Source organism: Myotis nattereri, assembly GCF_964212035.1.
Source record: "Myotis nattereri genome assembly, chromosome: 12".
Classification (NCBI taxonomy): Eukaryota; Metazoa; Chordata; class Mammalia; order Chiroptera; family Vespertilionidae; genus Myotis; species Myotis nattereri.
Window position 1 is genome coordinate 39,797,078 of NC_138087.1, and position 24,648 is coordinate 39,821,725.

Genomic DNA, 24,648 nt, shown 5'->3' on the forward strand with positions numbered 1-24,648 from the left:
GTAAAAGTTTGATGAAATGTATGTCAACCTAAACCATCTTTTAACAATGACATATTTATACAAAGTAAGTGAAGACTAACAAATCCCACAAAATAGACACATCCTTTCCACTGAATGAGCTCATTCAGTCAAAAAGATATTATGCTACAGCTAGTGAGTTTAGGTGTCGACCATTTAGGAAAAAAAATACAACCATATAGGACAATACCAGGTTTTTCTGTGAATGAACACTTAAAAATAAAATTTTTAGCCGAAACCGGTTTGGCTCAGTGGATAGAGCGTCGGCCTGCGGACTGAGGGGTCCCAGGTTCGATTCCGGTCAGGGGCATGTACCTGGGTTGCGGGCATATCCCCAGTGGGGGATGTGCAGGAGGCAGCTGATCGATGTTTCTCTCTCATCGATGTTTCTAACTCTCTATCTCTCTCCCTTCCTCTCTGTAAAAAATCAATAAAATATAAAAAAAAAAAATTTTTAGAAACAGCACACAAAAGTCATACAAACAGTACCCTCTGAATGTTTGTATTTTCACTCCTACTTAAAACTTTATCAGGAAGACGAGAGACCAAGATATTAAAGGACTGCATGGCTTCAGAAAGGGGTGGGTTAAGAGACTTAGATGAAGACAGTTAACAAGATGAGCAAGATACTCTGTGAAAGGTATAAAAAATGTGGCCCGGCCAGTGTGGCTCAGTGGTTGAATGTCAACCTTAGAACCAGGAGGTCATGGTTCAGTTCCCGGTCAGGGCACATGCCCAGGTTGCATTGCTCGGTTCTCAGTAGGGGGTATGCAGGAGGCAGCCAATGATTCTCTCTCATCACTGATGTTTCTCTCTCTTCCTCTCCCTTTCCTCTCTGAAATCAATAAAAATATATATTTTTTAAATGTGGAGCACTATAAAATTTAGCTGATGTTTCACAGGGTTTTTGTCTATATTCACGTCCTGAATACTCTAACATCAAAGCATTAAGAAGCCCTAATAGTTGGGATACTTAAAATGATGCTTAGAAAAAAGATAATACTGAGTGAGGCCAGAATTTGGCAACATGTATCAGTGGAATGGGCTGAATCTCCCATGTCATCTCTGTGTAATTTCCCCCTCAATCCCTGTAGATGCTGAAGATCACAAGTTAATGGTTTTATCCTTGAGGTATTTGATTCAAAATATGCCTTGTACACAAAGGGCCATGGAATTATGTTCATAATGACAATTATTTTTTCACTAAAATACTGTAAAAGCTACAAAAGGATAATTTTGCCCTAAGAGGTAAGAGCACCTTCTGTCTACAGCAACCAGGCTGGACAATTTTTCTAGTGTTCTTAAGTCTCAACATTTTGCCACTCAACAAAATCATGATGCACAAGTACAGGAGTTATTCTTTTCCCTTACAGTAATATGTCTCATTGAATTCCAGAGTTTCCATAACAGTGAGATAGGAGGTCTTCCTTTCCCTACATCGTCTCTTTGCACCATGGGTGACCTAGCAAGTAAAAAAAGATAACAGACAAAGCATGGTGGCCACAATTGTTTCTGCCACTATGACTCACATTCTTTACATACACAGGGCAAGACAGCCTCCATCACTAGAGGAACTTTTAGAGGAGTAGTTCATATTCATATTTCATGTGTGCATGTGTTTAATGGAGTATGGAATTCATTGGAAATAGGGAAGAATATCTTCAGAATATGTCACTGAAATAACACAGATAAGGAAAAACAGACAAAGGTGAAAGTGACAAAAAATAAGGAACAAATTAGGACAACGAAGAGAAAGGTATGTGGAAATAAGGAACACAGACCACTTATGAATGGGAAATATAATAATATAATAATAGAAAATATAATAATGGAAAATAGACATTACCTGGTACTCCCCAAACTCCCCCCTCGGCCCAACCAACCTGAAAAAAACAGCCCTTGTTATTGAAAAGATAAAATATAGCTATAAGGTGGATACTTTGGTACCTCATCCCTGATAAGTTTAGTATCAAAGTTTTTTAATTATTTTATTTTTTAAAATAAAGATTAAAGAATTAACCTTCAAAATTAGTCTGTCTCCCTGGCTTTTGCCAGTAAACTTTTAATAGTCATTGCATAAAAATTTTGTAGTTTATCCAGTGTATCCTCAATAACTTAAACTTTTAAAAAGGAAGATTTTTATGGATACATTTCTATGCATATTTCTCCCATTTTTTATGGTGAATTGGAAGGAAAATAAGCAGTAATAACTAAAAATGGCATTCCAGGTATTTTTTAAAAAATTGATTTTTATAAGCATTGATCTAAATGTTTTTGGCATATACCAAATTTGAGGTTAAAAACAATCTATCAAAACTAGTAATAAAAATAATTTTCCAGTACTGCAATTACATAAACTCTTAAAATTATTATTATTTTTTAAAATAACCATTTTAAAAATGGATTACATTGGAAGCATGTTTTTCATATAAGTTCCAACACTCTGACTTTGGTTATCTTGGTCTATAACTTGTAGAACATGTTAGAGAAAGAAATGGTTTATATTTTCACATAACCATCCATCTGGCCATTTGATTCTCAAAACAACAATTAGATTGAGTAATTTTGCATTTGTATTGTTTTTAAGCTTAACTACAACATACATTTTTAATTAAAAAAAAATTAGTCTATCCAGCAATTGCACCGAGGTGGGTGGAGGTATTGAACCAGCTAGGAGGACCAAATGAGAAGCCTAGAAACAGGCTTCTTTTAGAAATAAACAAGTATAGAAACAGAAAGGATGAGAAGTTTCAAAGAAGAAAATTAAGACTCACTGTTTAGCAGGAAAGAAGTACACAATTATTTTTGTCCCCAAAGGAATGCCAGTTCTTAACAAAATAAATAAAATGAAAGGTCTTTTTTGGACTTTTAACCTAAAGATGAAGAATATATGGTTAGCTAATAATAGCAGACAGTTCATGCAGCTATGTAAATAAGAAAGGAAAGCAATATTGCACTAAAATGGGAACCTTACAGGAATAGTTCACCTTTTTCATTGACTCAACGTACCCAGCCATTTCCTATATGCATTGGCAAACCTAGCCTGCTCTACATTCCGGCAAGTGGACAATACTTGATCGATGAACCTGTGTTCCATTTCCAGGCCTACGGAATCGGGAGCTGGGGTCCGCTTCAGGCGTTTTGTTTCCTGGGAATAGCCTTGCTTGCTTGAGTCACTCAATCCATCCACTTCCATTGCCTGAGCCGTGCGAGGGCCTGTTGGGATGTGGTGCAAGTCACTTGAAGTCCCTACAGGGCTGTCTGCAGTTGACAACTGGGTCACACTGTGAGGAAAACTACCACTTAAGTGATGCTGAAGGTAGAAAACATGCCGCCTGTGAAAAGGGAGTGGGAGGGAATAGAGAAAAAAAGATCACATCGCAAGGTCAAGCTTTTCAAGGAAAACAAAAAACTAAGTTGATAATTTCAAAACATACAGTACTCAGTTCACTGCTCCATTCATAACCCAGACTTATCTGACAAAAGGAGGAATAATAGTTATGATGAAGTCTCTGGGTATTTTACTAGCCTTACAAATCCAGATTACCAGTCTGTGAGAAAGGTTTTTAAATGCATTAACTGAGATGATAACTTGGATAATACTATCCAAGTTCTATTCTTTGTAAACTGTAATACAAAACCAAAATTAGGTCTTAGCCCAATCTCTGCAATAAATTAAAATACAAACCTTGTTGATATTCCAAAAGATAAGTGATTCTGAAACAAAGGGATTAAATAGCTCCTCTAGAGGCAATACTTTCTGTAATAAGAACAATCTACTGCAGTTGGTCTTATGTAGAAACCACGTGAGCTTCCCCTAAATACATCACTCAATCTCATTAAAAATCCACATGCATTAGGGATGTGCTGGGCTCCGAGTGAAGTATGTTATAAGACACAGTTGCTATTCTTCCTCTAAGGAGAGCAGGTCTCCTGCCCTTAGAATCATATGGATTTATTTGTTGAAAATGAAGATCCATGTGCCTAATCTCCAAAAATCTGACGCAGTGGGATGCACATCTACTCTACACAATATGGTAAACTATATAGGTTCCAGGTCATTGTATCTCATCATCACATCAGCAACTCTAAGCCCTTAAAAAGATAATACTATCCATTTTCCCAGCATATCCTGGAGTAAACAGGGAACACATACCCACCATACAGAGGACACAACTTAAAGGACAGATAAACTTCCTTGGGGCAATGAATCTGTAGTAGAACACTAGCTTGTAGATAGATAGGCCGTCCCAATTATCTCTTCTCCCCACTCCCACCCCAAACTAACTCCAATTAATCTTTACATGAACAAAGACAGTTTCTGCTCCATTAATCTAGCTCTCTCTCAAACACAAATAGATTTTTAAAATTCTCTGAGCCTTGTTATTAATATGCCTAAATATAAAACAGCAACAAAAAAATCTGTGACATCAGTCAAGATCTGTCTTCTCTCTTGAACATGTGAAATAAGAGTGTCTTGTTTTTAAGAGAAAAGAAAATTCTATATTTATGTAAGTGCCAAAGAGGGGAGATTATCTTCCATCTTCTAACTATATTTAGATTGAATAAGGAGACAAATCTCAATTAACTTTATAAATATAAAAACATTTAAAATTCCTATCTCCTACCTAGCACAGGCAAGTCTTTTGTCTACAAACAGAATCCTATGACCCCAAGTAGAATTTGCATTTGTAAAGATGAAGATGCCTCCAATTCGATGATCCAAAATAAATCATGGATTCCCATACCTGGACTTCATTCCAACATAAAGTTACTTTACTGTCAAATGTGCTCAGAAGTCAAATTATGAAGTTCCCAACGCTCTCTCAGAACTTTCTAAAATCATGTTACATACCCCAGTATAGTTTACTTAAGCACACACGCACCACAAAAGACAGAGTGTCAAAAAGATTATACTTAACTAGAGGCCCGGTGCACTACATTCGTTCACTGGGGTGGGGTCCCTCAGCCCGGCCTGCGCCCTCTGGCAGCCTGCGCCCTCTGGCAGCCGGGAACCCCTCGCTCCTTACCGCCTGCCTGCTTGCCGCTCCTTACTGCTTGGCTTGCTGCTCCTTAGCACTGCCGCAGAGGTGGGAGAGGCTCCCGCCACCGCCACTGTGCTTGCCAGCCGTGACCCCAGCTTTTAGCTGAGCGGCGCTCCCCCTGTGGGAGTGCACTTACCACCAGGGGGCAGCCCCTGTATTGAGTGTCTGCTCTCTGGTGGTCAGTGTGCATCATAGTGACCAGTCATTCTGGTCATTCCGCCATAATGGTTGCTTAGGCTTTTATTATATAGATCAGTGATGGCGAACCTTTTGAGCTCGGTGTGTCAGCATTTTGAAAAACCCTAACTTAACTCTGGTGCCGTGTCACATATAGAAATTTTTTGATATTTGCAACCATAGTAAAACAAAGACTTATATTTTTGATATTTATTTATTTAAATGCCATTGAACGAAGAAAAATCAACCAAAAAAATGAGTTCACGTGTCACCTCTGACACGCATCATAGGTTCGCCATCACTGATATAGATAATGGTCTGAAGCATAAAGTTTAGCTAGTCTCGGTGACTAATGAATGGTCTAACTGTATATCCTATTTCCCTGTTAGGATATTTTCCTTTATATTAAAAAAAAAAAATGGCAGTGCTGCATCCCAGATATGCTAAATATCAGTATTTCCAAGGAAGGTGTGCAGAAACTTTTGTTTTTAGTTTGGAAGTAACATATTATTTTGTTGTACAGTCAAGGGTGAATACCACCATGCTAAGCTGTAGGCAAACATCTACACAAGGAAAACGATTATTGATGATGATCGTGAGGAGGATATTGTTAAACAAACTCCTCCAAATCACTGAGGCAAAGCTCCACAAGCAGATCACATGTTCACCCACGCAGGCAGGCATCAGATGCAAGACCTCTGTAGGTCTCATAAGGACACACACAGCTTCATGAAAAAAATGAATTTTCCCTTCTCTTACCTATGACACCAAAGGGTTTCATGTCCTGGGTAGGAATCAATAAGATCAGTGGTGAATTCAACTTCTTCCTCTAGAAGATGGGGAATATTTATCCTTGGTTCTTCTGTGGAAGCTGCTGCTGCTTCGTCTTGTGGAAGAAGTAGGGCTGGCTCACTTCTCAAAGGATTTTGCTCCAACACAGAACTGTCTTTCACAGTTTGGCTAGTCAAAGACTTCAGCAAAAACTGGCGGTAGTGAAATCCACTGTGGTCTGAAACGTGCATGGATGCCCAGTGTTTAGTAGAAGATAGTTCATCAAGAAGAATCTTGTAAGAAGAAGAAAGAAAGGTGAGACGAGAAACTTCCCAAGTTTTTATTTCTCCATTAATGCCTTGCTTTGATTGTCCTTTTCGTGTGTGTTTTTGACAATGCCATTTCTACCAATATTTTGTATACAGTGTATACACAGTGCTGTTGCTGAGTGGAAGCTCAGTAAATGCTGGTTTCGACATTCCCTTATAAAGTAATTGGAAATTTTACACACACACATATATGCTATTGAAAGGAAATATAAATTCAGAGGTTACTTGGATGTAAACTTTCTTTGATATTTAATGAACCTCTACTATATCTAACTTATCACAACAGACTCAATGTAATTATTTGTTCTTCACTATAAATGCCATGAGGGCAAAGACCATGTCTGTTTTGCTCACTACTTAATTCTAAAGGCTTGGTACAAAAACATGACTCATGAGTAACAGTAAATTTCAAGAGTTCATGACTATTACTTACTATTCATCTCAACTCACTTAATATCAATGATAGTTTTTTAAAGGTAGATGAGATGAAATTCAGCAGTGAATTGTTTAAATCTTTGTGCTATCAATCCTGCAAACTAAACAATTTTAAATGGAATGAAAAAAAAATCAGCATTTATGAAAAATTTAATTATTTGGCAGTAACTTGAACAGCAAATGGGTACATTGATCTACCATGTTCCATCAGAGGATTTTTCAGACCAGCTAAGGAAAAGACATACTTGTCAACAGTGAACAACATAGACAACACAATGTCAAAAAGCTCTTTTACCTGTTTTTTAAAGGTTCCAATCAAATGCCTTCTCCTGTACCAAGAGCCCTCTCCACTTCTCACAGTCTCTTTTCTTCCCTAGAAGAAATCTTTTCCTCTTCTGAATCTCCATACTTCTTTTGGGTTTCACCATATACATTATAGAATTTTCTGTGCAACTTTTTTATCCCATCAAACTCTACAAGTTCTTTAAGATCCTTATCTGTCCCTATATTCACTGGCCTCAGAGTGGACATGTAAGTATTCTATGACTGACTGAATAAACAATTTAATGAATGAAGTGACTAGTACTGTTCCTGCTAGGATGGTTAAGTTATATCAGTGAAATGTTTTAAATCCTAAAAGAGTTTATTCATAGCCACATAAATTTATTATAGAGGCTACCTCTGGTGAGTCATGAAGAAACAAAAAACAAGACTGTTTATTAGATTTAAAAGGTGAGCAAAATAGAACCAGATAAACTTCTAGCTGAAAAAAACAAAACTAATCTTAAGGTTATTACATTATTGAAGAATTAGGCAGCAGGACATGTAGGCTATAGTACAACAGATTTTAAATGCCAAAGTATTTTCCACAGTGGGTACACCATTTCACATTTGTACCAACAAAGTATAAGGGTTTCAATTTCTCTACATCTTCATCAACACTTGTTATTGTCTGTCTTTTAAATTTTATCCATCCTAGTTCGTGTGAAATGGTATCAAACTGTGGTTTTGATTTGCATTTCCTTAATGGCTCAGGATAGTGAACATCTTTTCATGTCTTTATTGGACATCTATTTATCATTCTTGGAGTAATGACCTCTGCTCAACTGTCTTTCCTCCCCCTCCCACCCTAGAAATGAGACTATTTTAAAATTTACCTAACTATATGTTCACTTAAACACACAAACATCACAGGGAACATGAAATAGAAAATTAAAACGTCTCATAACTCCACTCTATAGCATTGATAAACATTTTTTATTCTCTAACTATTTTTGAATAGAAAGCTAACAAATGCTTATTATAGAAAATACAAGAAAATATATCCATAACAGTACTTTGTGTGTGTGTGTATGTAATGTAATATATATATATATATATATATCTGTTGAACACTTACAATATGCCAGGCACTGTTCTAAACACTTTAAAATCACATTCAATGCTAATAATATATTAAGAAATTATATTAGGGCCCTAACCGGTTTGGCTCAGTGGGTAGAGCATCAGCTTGCAGACTGAAGGGTCTCAGGTTCGATTCCGGTCAAGGGCATGTACCTTGGTTGTGGGCACATCCCCAGTAGGGAGTGTGCAGGAGGCAGCTGATTGATGTTTCTCTCTCATCGATGTTTCTAACTCTCTATCCCTCTCCCTTCCTCTCTGTAAAAAATCAATAAAATATATTTTTTAAAAAAGAAATTATATTACGTCCATCTCATATTTAGTTTTATATCCTTAAACTATAATGAACATTTTTCTTATCTTCCAAAATACAATTTTACTAACAACAAATTATTATAACATGTGATAGATTGGACTGTAACTAAACCCTCATTATTGGTGGGTTTGACTAGTTTTTCACAATAATAAACAGTACTTTCATCTATCAAATATCCATACTTAATATAATCAATGTTTGTTGAGTGCTTAGTACAAGCACTTGCGATAGCCACTTTATGTGGATTCTCCCATTTACTTTATATCACTTGATGTAGTAGGAATTTTCATCTTTCCCATTTTATAGATGAGGAAACGGAAGATTAGAGAGGCTAAGACACTCCCTCAAGGGCACACAGCAAATTGATGGCAGTATTCAAATGAGGTCTGCATGACCACTGAGTGGAACCTTTTGCTGCTACACCATGCTGCATTTCCCATTATTTCTTTAGCATGAATTCCTAGAGGCAGAACTGCAGGATTAGACATAACATACTTTTTTTCAGGGAATAAGAGGGTACAGTCTGGTAAATACTGTCATGTTGACCTTCAGTAAGATTATAGCAATTTCTTCAATGCTTGTTCCCATAACCTCATCAATTCTAAGATATCAACACTTTAAGAAATCACTTTGCATTTTCTAGTTAAAATGAAAAAAAGGCCAGTTCATTTTATATGTATTTTTAAGCTGCTCTAGGCTACTGGTACTTTTATGATTACTTTCTCTGACAGAAAAAGGATGATCTCCTTGGTCAATGGCTTATAAGAGCAGAAAGGGGATTTTGCAATGTCAGCACTCTTTACTGAGAGCACGAGACACCACAATGGCAGTGATGACAGGAAAAGCAGTCTCCCCAAGGGCAAGGCTGGCTGACAGCATGTGAGCCTAGGATTATGAGCCTAACAGTGGACTTAAGCAGCTGAGTCAACACACCGTCTTCAACACCAGATGGTCTCAAGTAACCAAGAATTTCATCTTGGCCCCAAGTTCCTGATTTTGTGAGAATGTCACCATAAAAGGATCATATCTAGGCAGGAAAGCTTCCGAAGACTTCACAGCTCACCTGGACTTGGCCTTCCTCTTTTTCCTTAACTGTCCTCAGCCCTCACACATTACCAAGCTGTGGAGCGAAAGTGACTGGCTCTAAGCACGCAATAGCCCCCTCGACCCACCAGATAACTTGGAATCATTCCTCCAGACTCCCATGAGCCCAGCCTGGATGAGGAGTAATTTCTGTGCTCCCACTGAACCTGCAGCTTCCCCTGGTTCCTGCAAATGTAACACTGCTTTGTAACTGTTGGTATCTGCTTCCTCAACTAGATGTTCAAGTTGTTGAGAACAAGCTCTGTCTTTATACCACATTGTATGGACAGTGTCTGGGAATGACTGGGTTTCAGTACTATTTCATGAGCAATTGCGGTGAGCTGAGCTAGCATTCTGGTAGCCAGTTTCACCTACATTTCCCTTCTGTGGGGAACAGAGAAAAGAACTACATTTTAGTGAGCCTCTACTGTTAGGTGCCCAGTACTTTACACACATTAACGTAAGTAATTTTCATAATAATCCACCAAGGCAGAAAGTAAAGCTCCTGTTTTAAGATGAAAACATTAAAGCCTTACTTTCCACAGACAGCTAGTAGGGCCAGACGCTAAGCCCAGATCAATGTAATTCTGTCTTAGCTCTTTCCTCTCCATTAGGCATCTCCCCTCCTGAAGAATAGAGCCATATCACCTAGAGAGCAAGGGCTACTCCTCTAAAATCGTTGGCCTAAAATCTGCCAGAAGTGAAAACTCTCTTGTTTCTCTTGGAGGAATCTCTATCTTGGAAACAGAGAGGAGAGGGAACCTACGAAAGATATATAAAGAAGGCAGTGGTGAGTAAAAATTAGAGAACAGTGTCTCTATTAATCTGAAAGCATTTTGACGTCTTTAAATTGTCTCAAGACTGGGAAGCTTTTAGACAAGTACCCTCAATGCTGATGACACTGATATCATAAAAAGGGAAGAAGAAATTAGAATAACTATAGTATGCAAGGAGCAGAAGGATACCTGGTTCTCCCTCTGATGAATAATAAGTAATGCTGTGGCTAAGTCTAAGCCATTAAAATTCTCTGGTAACTTCCATCTCTTTATTTCTAAACTGAAAGGATTAGGCTGTGACAGTTTCCAACCTGGCTTTGCATCCAAATAACCCCTAAGCTTGTGAAACCCTCATTCCAATTTAGTAGGCCTGGGGTGGCACCTAGGAATCCTCAAGATTTTTATAGACTCAGCCAAGTTGAGGAATACCTGAGTGAAAGCTTGTTTCCTTCCCAAGAGAGACTGACTCAGAAAGTCACATAATCAGAGGCTATCAAGAAAAAAACAACTTCCGTTCTCCCATGCTCCGCAATCCCTTCCGGCTTCAGGGCAAAATGAGTTATGCTCAGTCTTCCTTACAGCTTAAGCCTGCCTTTGTTCTGCCAATGCACTAGCCTTAACAGTGCCCAAAGATGCTGGTGAGGAACACAACTCTGTTTGAATTGCCAGGACCCCCTGGAGGTATCAGCTGCCGTGATCCTCTCTAGGCTGCCAGGCTGCCATTAGATCCTCTTCTTTCCTCCTTTAAAGCCCCTGAGGAGGAACTGCGACCAGGAGATTTAAAGGGCAGGCATGGAGAGTGCTAGGGAGATGGAAGGGCTACTCCTCTAAAATCGTTGGCCTAAAATCTGCCAGAAGTGAAAACTCCCTACCTTGACATCTAGCTTGGCCAGGTGTTGTAAAACCCAGATGCGATGGGACCAGGCATTATAGTTGCTTGGGTATCTCCCTGCCGCTTCACCACAGACCTCCATCTCTTCTCGTATTAGTCGCTGTGTCCTTTCTGCAGGAATTGTTCCCAAGTTTCCTTTGGTCACAAAGGAAGGCAAGGAGGTTTCCTGAAGTAGCTGCTGTAGCACCCATCGTCTGGTAGAGTAGCATGTGGGAAAGAGAATGAGGAAAGAACATAAACCAGAGAAATTTTTAAACAAAATTTTCTTGTTCTTAATTTAATTTCCATTCACAGATAATTAAAATAATACTTGTCTATAATCCCCGTGTGTGTGTGTGTGTGTGTGTGTGTGTGTGTTTTGGGGGGATGCGGGGGAACTGTTTTTGTTTTAAAGACATAGTTAACTTTAGCAGCATTTAAAAGGAGGAAAGACAAGAGGAAGAAAAATCTTTCTAAAATGTTACAATTTGTCAAAAAGAAAATGCCATCAGTTACAAAATGACAACTCTAAACTCCATTTGAAGATATGTGAAGTCAACTGGTGAGTGAGTGTGTGTGTGTTGTAGTGGTAGTTGGTGGGAGAGCAGATATAATTAATGGCTGGTAAATGCTAGAAGAGGAATCATGGTTCTGTATTTAATTACATACGAATGCCTCACCCTATGTGTATTTGTTTGCAAACTAGAAACTGCATTATGACAGCTTTCATTAAGCAAAATTTCCATATTATAGTATAGAATCTACAGGAAATAAATACATTATAATTAGTGAGACCATCAACATTTTAAAAGGTCTTTATCTATGGATTTTCCCGTGGTCTATTTTTAAGATTTTCATTTGCATACATTTAAATGAAATTCAATAACGTGTCTCAACCACTTAATGTCTTTAGGTTTTAACAAATATTTTCTCATAAAGCATTATTTTAGATTTAAAAATTTCTAACATTAAAGTACAAAAAATTGAGTAGGAAAACTAATTTTTTCATTTTTAAATAACAGTTTTAATACTTAACAAAACCTTGCTTTATAAAATATTAGCCAAGCCAACAGATTGACCGATGCATATTTAATGATTCCATTCCCCTGCCACCATCCCTTTCCAGACCTCTACACACACAATCATATACCTCTGAAATCTGCTATCACAATTTCCATTAAGAAAAAAAATACAACTGATTAGATGGTTTGGAGGTAGCTCATTGGCAATGCTAGCCAAAGGCAAAATTATAGCTAAGATATTTTCATCTAACTGTAAGATCATAAAAAAATGCTCAGAATTTAAGCAAAGTTTTAAACAGCTTAGTAAACTGAGAACAGACTTCTTCAGAGAATTTTTCCACTGACCCAACCAGCAAGTTCACACCTATCCTTTTAATCATTACAGTGGTTACATGGAGTTCAAAAGAAAGATGTTTCCAGACAGCCAGGATAGTAAAAAGAGTTCTTATGTGCACTTTGGCTATATGCCTCAGGCCTTTAACCTAAAAATATTCTTTGCATTTATGATCTTAGCAACCTTTGCTTACCCATATACCATTCATTTCAGCTGCACTTATTTTCCTTATTTGCTTATTTTTAATAACCACAACCATCACCACCGCCATTTTTACCAAGAACACAACTGAATTAATTATAAAAACGTAAGCTTTCTATTTGAATATCTAAATGCAATTTCCATGACTCCATAAGAATGTTAATAATAATGGTTAAAATTTATTGAGTATTTAATGTGTGCCAGGCACTGTGGTAGTATTTACATCTACTACTCATATAAACTCAGCTATTAACTCTGAGATAGGTGTAATTATTATTCCCATTTTACAAAAAAGAAAACTGAGGCTTGAAGAGGTTAAATAATTTCTAAAAATCACACAGGTAGCAAGTGCTGGCATCAGATTTAAACATAACTTGACTTTAAAATTCATCCTCTGAACCAGTATGTGACCTGGTTTCACACTCTGTTTTCTCCAGCCATTCTGAATCCTACGTAGGAATCCTAAGGTGTAAATTAACCACACCTGTGAATCCATGTTTCTGGACTCTTTGGAAACTTAGTTAAGGCCAGTTTTCCCAGATGTAAATCCTTAATTGGATTTAAAGTGCCAGAGAGGATCAGCTCTTTTCTGTAAAAGAAAAATAAAAAGAACCATTACTTTATCTTTCTATCCAAACATATTGTATGGGTATTAATATAACCTCATTGAGAAGTGAATTTCCAAGAATTTTTGAAAAAAGTAAGAAAACAAAACTCATACATGTCACATACAGTAATCAAGAATGTATTCTCATAATCTTAAAATAACAAATAAAAGCTTTAAATCAGTGGTGGACCTTTTAGTTGTCTATTTGGAAGAAGGCCAAGGGGTTTGCAAACCTTACAAGGCCTAACATCAGTATCTATAGGGCAGCTCCAAAATGAGCTTCCTAAGTAGGACTTAATATGGCCTGGTTCATTAACAAAAAAATACACATACAATTAACACAGTATGATTGAGATGTAATCTCAATTACTATTTTTATTTTTGAATTTTCCCTCTACCTTTCCTCATATGCACCTACCATTTAATCCTATCTAATAATAGACAAACATGGTAATTAACCATACCTCCGCTACGCTTCTCACTGACTAATCAGCAGGATATGCAAATTAACTGCCAACAAAGATGGCGGCCGGCAGCCACGCAGTTGAAGCAAACAGGAGGCTTGCTTGCTCCAGTGATGGAGGAAGCCAAGGTTCCCCGCCTGCCGCGGCCCAGCTTTGAACTCCGGATGCAACAATGTTGCAATTATAGAAGCTAAACAAACCCCAGGTACCTGCTTTCAGCTGGCAGCGGGGTCAGAGCTTAGAGCGCCAGTGATGGCAACAGAGTTTCAATTATAGAAGCTAAACAAACCCAGATACCTGCTTTCAGCCAGCCATGGCCTCAGAGCTGGAGCTGGCTCTCAGCTCTAGTAATAGCTATAGAAGGTAAATAAATTTCAGAATAAAAAAAAAAGAAAAAAAAAAGAGGCTGGGAGCTTCAGTCGCCTGCCAGCCTGAAAACAGCCCTCAGCCCCTCACCCAGACTGGCCAGGCACACCAGTGGGGACCCCCACCCTGAAGGGGGTGTGACCAGCTGCAAACAGCCATCATCCCCTCACCCAATTTATAACTAAATTGAAAAATTAAATATAAGACATTTGCTTATTATTTCATGCACATATTGGTATTAGCCTAAAACAATCTTTTTTGGACTTTTTAATAAATTGAGGAAATGGAGTACTGCCTTAATTGAGGTGGCTTTATTTTCAGGCATACGGAATAAGCTGTGCTTCTCTATCTATCCTACAAGCATTGGGTGGTAAGCTAACATGGGAAGAAGGAATAAAGTGAGGGTCACCAAATAAATGTGAGGGGAACTAACTAGAAAAGCAAAAGACACCTGTGCTGTTTTGGGAGAAGAGAGCACGGGTGATAAGGAACAGTGCCATGCTACATGGGAAACCGTGTTGTGGGATGAAATTATGTGAGGATTTTTTTTTTTTTAACAAGGTGGGAGAAGGGAGTAAACTAAGAAATTTTAAGAAACAATACAAGGTAGAATTATAAAAGGAATGAAGTTTTTCACACAGATTTTTCAAGCAATAAAAATTACTCCTTTAAAATTTTTGCTGCATATTTTACTTTCTGATTAAAGAGAATATGGAAAAATCTCATCACTTTCCCTTGAAAACTCTTAATTTTTTTGTGATCACTAACTGTTACAAAGACTAGCTAGTGCTGAAGCTAAAAATAATACCCATGGAGCACCCAGGGGTTACTAAGGTGAGTGGTGTGCTTTATTCCTCTATATGTTAGTGCATTTTTATACTTCTGCAAAGTTTATCTTAAATTTTTTTACATTTTTCTCTCTATTGCAAACTATTAGTTATTGCTTCTCTCTGCTGTCATTCTAGTCAAAATTTGTAGGAGACCAGGGGACTTGTCTATGACTAAACCTCCACTGGTTAACTCAGTAATTGGCACATGGTAGATACTGAATAAACAAATGCTACCTTTCCCTCAATCTTCAGTTAGTCTGTCTGAAATGACAGTAAATGGTAATAATAAAAGTCATCCCCATAAAAACTACCATTTATTGAACTTCTCCTGAGTCAGGCACTATGTTAAGTGATTTGCATATATTATCTAATTTAATTCTTACAATATCCTGTAAGTATTATGTTGAACCACGTGAAATGCCAATATTCAATTGTTTTTTGAAATAAACCTTTTATTTTAGAATTCTTTTAAAAATTGACAAAATTTGTAAGCATAGTAAGGAGAATTCCTGCATGCCATTTACCCAGTTTCCTCTATTATTAACATATTATGGTACATTTGTAATAACTGATGAACCATTATTGACAGGTAACTATTGGAACCATCCTTTTTTTAGAATTCCTTAGCTTTTACCAAATGCCCTTTCTCAATTCCAGGTTCCTATCCAGGATAGCATATTACATTCGACTATTACGTCTCCTTAGGTTCCTCTTGATCCCTCAAGTATACTCACGTATACCTCATTTTTAATGGCCTTGACAGAGTACTGATCAGGTATTTTGTATGTTTTCTCATGGTAAGACTAGGATTATGAGTTTTGAAGAGGAAGAGACCACAGAGGTAAAGTGCCATTTTCATCACATCATATCAGGGGCACATAATCGCATGGCTTGTCATTGTTGATGTTGACCTGGATTACTTGGCTGAGGTAGTGTATACCAGGTTTTCTCCACTGTAATTTTTGGAAGTCACACTTGAGTAGGGCATTATACTCCCCTCCTTGACCCCTCAAATTATTCAGACAACTTATTCAGAAATCTTCTATATAGCGAATTTGTCTATTGTGTCCTATTTATTTATTTATTCCATCATTTATTGATGTCAGTATGAACTAACAGATATCCATTTTATACTCTGGGGTATAAGCCAATATTATTTTATTATTCAACTTATTCCGGCTTTGGCTCATATTATTTTTGAGCACTTCCTGACTACTTCCTAACTTCCTGGCCCTGTAAAATATTCCAGGCTCATCTTGTATGTTCCCTGCTCTGGTTTTAAAATCAGCCATTTTCCCAAGAAGCCCAGTTCTTTCTATTAGAGACTGGTATTAGAAACCAGGATCTGAATGCTTAGATTTCATCATCTTTGATCTACAAAAACAACAATTTCACATGGTGCAATCTAATATTAACTCAATTTTACAGATGGGGAAACTGAATTAGGGAGAGATTCAATAACATGATCAAGCTCAAAGTGTCAGAACCAAAAATTAGATCCATAAAGTTACCAATTTAAATCAATAGGCCATGAGTAAAGGACCCGAATCACTGGAGCTTGTTGTCAGCTACTCAGCTACTCTAGTTGCTCAAAGATGTTCTGCTTACTCTATTTGCAGACTGTTGGAAAAACAGGACATTGTTATGAAGTCAACCTCTTTCATCAAGTAATTCACCAATTTTCAAAGCAAATTCAAAGAAAACTAAACAGGAGAAAAAAAGAGAAGCATCTGTCACTTTTTTCTATAACTAGATGGATTTTTAACCTACATGCATCACTCACTCTAACCTCAGGATATCGGTTCAAAAACTTACTCCTGCCTGTATTTTTTTTCTAAGACTGAAACACCTATAAATTTAAGTACCAATGTGCTATACCAGTTTTTAGCAGTTTATAAAATGTAGTCAAAAATCTCTCAATTCTTCCCAGAGTTCCTGCAGAAGAAATACACCAACAATTAAACATAAAATGTTAAGTCTTTGGTTTGCAAAAGATCGTACAGGGTTAGATCAGTTTACTTCCAAAGCTGGTTGTTTTTTCTTCACTATGTATTCATGATTCCACGTCTTCATAAGTGAATCAATCTTACTAATACAAATTAAAATTTACTTGAACAGCCCTAACTGGTTTGGCTCAGTGGATAGAACATCAGCCCTCGGACTGAAGGGTCCCGAATTCAATTCTGGTCAAGGGCATGTACCTTGGTTGTGGGCTCGATCCCTAGTTGGGGGCGTGCAGAAGGCAGCTGATCGATGTTTGTCTCTCATCGATGTTTCTAACTCTCTATCCCTCTCCCTTCCTCTCTGTAAAATCAATAAAATATATATTTTTTAAAAATTTACTAGAACACATATCTACAATGTTTTTTTAAAAAATCAAAATTTCCTTTCTACTCATCTGGCAAAAAACTTTCCCAATAATCTTCCTAGAATAAGTTCAAGATTAACTGCTATTAACATCACTGAAATTATTTTATAGAACAATTTCATTTCATAAGACCAAACCACATATAATAAAAAAAAAAAAGTCCATTTCAAAAGAATCATAAAAATAATCACCTAATTCAAATCTTTTATTCACAGATATGGAAACTAAATCTCTTGAGAAGTTAATAGATTTTGTCCAAAGTTGTCTGCTAGTTAAATGATGAAATAGGACTTAAGATTCATATATCTTAAGACTAGGTTCTTTCTCCTCCACTGAATTATATATATGTGTGTATGTACATGTATGTACATACTTTATGCTAGTAGGAATTTTTTTTGTTTAAGGATTTTCAATTTCTCTCTAATGAGGAATATGAGAACATGAATAAAAATGGTATTCCCACTTCTCTATTGCCTTCCTTTCTTTTTTACTGCATTTACTTATTTTCAGTGCCCTGACTACCTTACTCAGTACCTCCAAAATATTATAATTACAACACATAATCAATATAAAAATTAGTAATAAGATATTTTACTTTAGGGGCACTAAGTCTTCAGAATCTGCTGTAGTTTACACTTACAGCACCTTTCAACTGAGTCACATTTCAAGGGCTCAATAGCCACATATGGCTAGTGGCTACTATATTGGGCTGTGCAACTCTAGAAAACTGTACTGTAGCAGTGCTCAGTCTTTGGACTGGGTCTCTTTTCTACCTATACCCACTTCTTTGGGTATCTCAAACAATCTCAGGGCTTTAAATACTATCTATTTTCCAGTGATTCCCAAATTAACATCTGGCCTAGAACTCTCACCTGAATTTTAGATTCATACACAACAAGCTAGACACAAACCTACCACCCCAAAATGACTTGCCAACCAGCAGCCCCACCTAAATCTGCTCCTCTTCTAGATGTCCCCTTTTCAGTAAATGGCAACTCCGTCCTTTCAGTTGCTTAGGCCCAAAACCAGAGTCAAACTTCACCCTCTTGATTCTCTCATATCAAATTCATCACCTATGTCTTTAAACCAGATTATTAAATACAGCATAAGCTTATACAGTTTATAAAATAGGTGAGAATCTTATGACTTCTGACTTCCCTGCCGAGCTCATCTTCAAGTCACCAGTATCTCTTAGCTAAATTATTCTTTCCCTGTTTCATGCTACTCCAGTTACACTGGACTCCTTGCTGTCCCAGAACACCCAGGGACAATTCAGAGATGACGGGGGGGCTTTTTCACTTGCTCTTCTGTCCACTTGGAATGCTCCTACCCCAGAATCCACAAAGACCGATCCCTGATTTCATGCAGTCTTTGCTCTAATGTCTCCTATTTTGCACTGCAATACCACTCTTTCTTTTCTCTTTCTGGCGTTCCCTATTCTTTTCCCAGCTTCTCCCCATAGGATTTGCCAACACATGATCTATTATATATTTTACTTGTGAATGTCCTTATTGCTTTTCTTATTATTATTAGAATAAAAATTTCACAAGGACAGGGATTTTTGTTTGTTTTATTCTTGGTTTTATTCCCAGTGCCTACAACCTAGCACACAGTAATTATCAATCAATATTTGATGAATGAAAAAAAAAGTTGTCAAGAATTGTGTGGATTAAATAAGATAATGTATAAAGTTGTAGTATGGTCCTTAGAATATAGTAGCCACTCATAAATATTAGTCTATTCCCTACTGCTGTGGTACTTACCATAAAAGAAAATGAGAATTATAAAATTACATATATTTTGAAGCTATATAACTCACTCTTTATATCTGATCATTAATTATTCAAAAGACAATTTAAAAAAGACATATCGTAAAAGTTACCTAAAATTTAAAAAATCAGTTAAATACAAAATTCAGCAGGTATTAAAAAATACTAACTCAGAATATAACCTTGCTTAAAATTCACAGAAAATTAAATGAAGACGCTGGCCAGTTTGGCTCAGTGGATAGAGCATCGGCCTGCAGACCAAAGGGTCCCAGATTCAATTCTGGTCAAGGGCACATACCTTGGTTGCAGGCTCCTCTCCAGCCCAGGCCTCATGCAGGAGGCAACCGATCAATGTGTTTTGCTCACATCAACGTTTCTCTCTGTCTTTCCCTCTCTCTTCCACTCTCCCTAAAAATAAAAAATCAATGGAAGAATATCCCCGGGTGAGGATTAACAAAAAAATAAAAATAAAGAAAGAAAATTAAATGAAGTATTATTTAAGTAACCTTTAAAGATAAAAAGTTATAATCCATGGCTTTTCTCTATAGAAAAATTAAAATGTATTCACAATGTTCATTGAGACTTCACTTTTATTTATCTACTAGAGTCCCGATGCACAAAATTTGTGCAAGGGGCTTGGATCCTGCTGCCATGGCAGCTGCCTCGGGCCCCACCCACCATGGTGGCTGCCTCTGCCTCAGCCCTTGCAGCCCCAGCTTCACACAGAAGGTCGTCTGGAAGGACGTCTGGTCTAATTAGCATATCATGCTTCTATTATATAGGATAATTTGGGTTTTTTGGGTTTTTTTTAAAATATATTTTATTGATTTTTTACAGAGAGGAAGGGAGAGAGATAGAGAGTCAGAAACATCGATGAGAGAGAGAAACATTGACCAGTCGCCTCCTGCACATCCCCCTCTGGGGATGTGCCCGCAACCCAGGCATATGCCCTTGACCGGAATCGAACCTGGGACCTTTCAGTCCGCAGGCCAACGCTCTATCCACTGAGCCAAACCGGTTTCGGCTATATAGGATAATTTGTATCCTGCCTTCCTCTTAAGAGATTTGTGTTAGTCTAAGGAACCACCAGTTTTTAAAAACCATATATATTGAAAAACATGAGCCTGGTCTGAATTGTAATAGTTCGATCAAGTATTTGTGTTCAAAGCTACAATAATAGAATTAAAGATATCAATAAAATGTGACCTCTCTCTAAAACACTGAGTGCCAGAGTCTGCAGATGACTTGCCCACAGAGGTCCCAATGACTAAACTGAGATTACAAGTTTGTGGCCTTGAATGCTCACCCCACACACTGTAATGCTTCTCAAATATACTAACCAGGGTCTTACTCATCAACCAACTATGCTGATTGCCCCTACCTCTCTTAAAAAGAAAGGAAAATAAAAGCAGGTATCAAATGGTATACTGTAATTCAACATGATGATTTATATTTCAGGAAAGGAGTTTGCAGAGAACAGACATAAATATGCAAAAAGGGGCAAAGTGTATGTTAAAATTTTCATGGGCTTATTATAAAGAATGAGTAGAAGATGCCACGGACAAATGGTTTATATTTCATTTTTCAAAAAGCTAACAACTCTGGGGCTTGTATGTCTTCAGAAATTTGGACAACTTCATTTTATCACGGATAAGAACGACATACCTCACGTTCCATGCCGTGGTGAAGTCTGGGTTTAGAAGCAGCAGAGTGCGTGTGACATCTATCAGTTCTAAAATAAAGAGAAGTCATATTAAAAACAAATAGTCCTATCCTTTAAAGCTCAGCTTCTCTTTAAGGTCTTTATTTTATTTTATATAGAAATATATGCTCACATTATACTGACATATAGATCTAATGTCACAGTAATTTTAATGATAGCTATACCTTGTTCTAAGCCAGTGATGGCGAACCTTTTGAGCTCTGCGCGTCAGCATTTTGAAAAACCCTAACTTAACTCTGGTGCTGTGTCACATATAGACAGTTTTTGATATTTGCAACAATAGTAAAACAAAGATTTATATTTTTGATATTTATTTTATATATTTAAATGCCATTTAACAAAGAAAAATCAACCAAAAAAATGAGTTCGCGTGTCACCTCTGACATGTGTGTCATAGGTTCGCCATCACTGTCTAAGCCAGCCGTGGGCAAACTACGGCCCGCGGGCCAGATCCGGCCCGTTCGGCTGTTCTATCCGGCCCGCGGAGCCGAAAGAGCAGAGGGTTCTCTTGCTCTCCCCTCCGCTCCTTCACCAGCAGCAGTGTTTACATGGCAACGTCGGGAAACACGGCCACAGCTCCTTCTTCTGAGTCCAGTTTAAGAACCCATTGTGGCCCTCGAGTCAAAAAGTTTGCCCACCCTTGGTCTAAGCTGTCAGGGATAAGGAGATTATCCTCAAGATTTTCTTCTACTTATGATAAGTATAACTCTTTCTTAAAAGTTGACATTGAAATAACTTTATAATACAATATGCCTATAAAGAATAATCAAATCAACCTCTTCATTCTCTTAGTAGTTTTTGGTACTAATTTAATATTTACTAAAGAAAAGAAACACTTCTATACCACTATTCATTTAATTCCACAAATATTTCAAGAATTGACTGCAAATTTTCAAAAGAAAAAAATAATCACTCATAATCAACTAATTTAACACAATTCATTCACATTCCCCTTTGAAGACTATCCTTTGTTACACACATTTTTACATAATTATAGCAATGATATACAGTTTTGTTATATATTTTTCATTCAACATTATTACATATGCATTCTCCTACATTGCTACAGTATGCATTTTTAACAGCTGTGAAACAATCCCATAGTTTAATATGCTATCATTTATCTTATTCTTTAGGGTGTTTCCTGATTGCTTTTATTGTTATAGATAATATTAAAATATTTTAATACACATTTTTTGTCTGGTAGATTATTTTCTGTGGATATTCTTCTAGGAGTAGAACTACTGTCAAACAATACAAATACCAGCAAGGCTCCTACTAAACATTTCCAAATTGTCTTCCAAATGTACTGTATCTATTTATACAACATGAATGTACTTAAGTCCCTGTAACTCCAATCTATATAATTATACTAAAAAAATGAATGTGGTAAATAAAAAATTATACTTTGATTCTGTTTTAATTTATATATTTAATTTCCAATCACTAATATGAACTTTTTTTCATTGTTTACTATTTTCATCTTATGAACAGCCTATTCATATTTACTAGATTTTTGTCTATCATGGTCTTGACATAATTCTCATATTTTCAAGTAAGCTCCATAAGCCTATATTTAATAGAATGAAATCAGTAATACTTAGATATACTGTCTTCATTTTACTAAAACTGAAAAGAGAATTTTAGGATTAAGTTGATCAAGCTAGGGCATTATACTAAATTAATGAAACATATACCAAGCTCATATTAAATGCTAAGTAAATAAAATAAGAAAACTGGCCCTAACCAGTTTGGCTCAGTTGATAGAGCGTCGGCCTGCAGACTGAAAGGTCCCAGGTTACTGTCAAGGGCATGTACCTTGGTTGCGGGCACATCCCCAGTAGGGGGTGTGCAGGAGGCAGCTGATTATGTTTCTCTCTCATCAATGTTTCTCTCTATCCCTCTCCCTTCCTCTCTGTGAAAAATCAATAAAATATATTTTTTTAAAAAAATAAGAAAACTGGCATAATTATTTAGCATTATTGTGTACCAGGCAAAATTACTTTATTTACATTATTTCCAATTCCCACAATCACGATCCAAGATATTCTTGTTTCACTTTACAGACAGGAAAAGTGATATTTAGAGAAGTTAAGCATTTTGCCTATAGTGTCTCAATTAATGTGTGGCAAGATCAGCATATGACAGCTTTAAATAACTCAATTATACTACAATTGAAATATCTGTCCATAATAAATAATTGGGACATTCTCAGTGTTTAAGAAAAAGAAATTTTTTAAATCTAAAAACAAGCACACATATATGCATCCCTACAGTCATTTTAAAATACTCTAGCAAAAAACAATCATTCCATTCTCAACCACCTCAATAAGAGATTAACATTTATTGTGAGCTTATGATTTCTTTACTAATGAATATATTATAACACTTTATAAATGAGAAACAAAAGGTAGGATAAGAACACATTTATTTTCTACCATTATCTTTATTACAAGCATTACATGTATAAACACAATCCTATATCAAAAAAGGCTTATATGCAAATCGACCGAATGGCAGAACAACTGGTCGCTATGATGCGCACTGACCACCAGGGGGAAGATGCTCAACACAGGAGCGTCTCATGGCTGGCAAGTGCAGCAGCAGTGGCAGGAGCCTCTCCTACCTCTGCTGCAGGCAGGCAGTAAGGAGTGAGGGGTCCTGGATTGCGAGAGGGAGGTCTGACTGCTGGCTTAGGCCCGGTCCCCAGGGGAATCCCTGGGGAAATCTCCAGGGATCGGGCCTAAGTTGGCAGGCGGACATCCCCCAAGGGTTCCCGGACTGCAAGAGGGCACAAATGTCCCGTCCCACCCCCCACCCCCCCGTGCATAAATGTCGTGCACAGGGCCTTTAGTATAACTATAAAGAATAATTTAACCTCTTCCTTCTTTTACTTTTAGTAGTTTTTGGCATTAATTTAACATTTATCAGGGAAAATAAATATAAATTTCTACACCATTATTTATTTAATTCCACAAATATTTTAATTATTGACTATGTACAAAGATTAAACTGGGCCCTTAGAACTGAAAGAATGGATATAATGATAAATATGACCTCATCTTGCTCTCCAGAAGATTACCCTTTAGTTGGAGAGAAATGTAAACAATTATGTAAGGTAAAATGAAATAAATGTGAACTAGAAATATATGCTACATTTTAGGGATCACCAAAACTGCTGCAATTAATTCTTACTGGAGTACCCAGGGAAGGCTATCAATGAATTAGATGAATAAGGCAGTAAATGGCATTACAGACCACGGGGAAAAAATGTTTGGCTCAGTGGATAGAGCATCGGCCTGCGGACTGAAGGGTCCTGGGTTCGATTCTGGTCAAGGGCACATGCCAGGTTGTGGGCTCAATCCCCAATGTGGGGTGTGCAGAAGGCAGTTGATCAATGATTCTCTCTCATCAATGATGTTTCTCTCCCTCTCTCTTCCTCTCTGAAATCAATAAAAATATATATATTTTTTAAAATGTGAGCAAAGTTTGTAAAGAGGCATGAAACTCCACATATAGTATACTCTCAAATGGTTATGGTACCATAGCATGACTAGAGAGGGGACGGGGTATTGAAGAAATGTACCAAGAATCTAGAACCTGGTCCCAGTCTCCTTGTCAGCCTGGCCTTCCACTGCTTGCTCTTCAAGTGCTACACTCCTCCTGGACCAAACCCCACCATTCACTAAACACCTCGTACCTGCCTACCTTCTCCTCTCTGGGTATAACTCAGAGTTACCTC

General features: G+C 37.2%; 1 protein-coding gene across 1 annotated transcript in view; it reads right to left on the minus strand.

Moving 5' to 3' along the window:
* Positions 1-2,015: 2,015 nt before the first annotated feature.
* PTAR1 (protein prenyltransferase alpha subunit repeat containing 1) overlaps positions 2,016-24,648 on the minus strand; it is a 43,217-nt gene continuing 20,584 nt past the window's right edge. Inside the window, exons 3-7 of the mRNA XM_081103712.1 lie at positions 20,849-20,915; positions 13,264-13,368; positions 11,224-11,437; positions 6,000-6,304; positions 2,016-3,353 (exon numbers count right to left, since the gene is read on the minus strand). Coding sequence (XP_080959838.1) covers positions 3,011-3,353; positions 6,000-6,304; positions 11,224-11,437; positions 13,264-13,368; positions 20,849-20,915 — 1,034 coding nt within the window. The 3' untranslated portion in view covers positions 2,016-3,010. The remainder of the gene's footprint in view (positions 3,354-5,999; positions 6,305-11,223; positions 11,438-13,263; positions 13,369-20,848; positions 20,916-24,648) is intronic.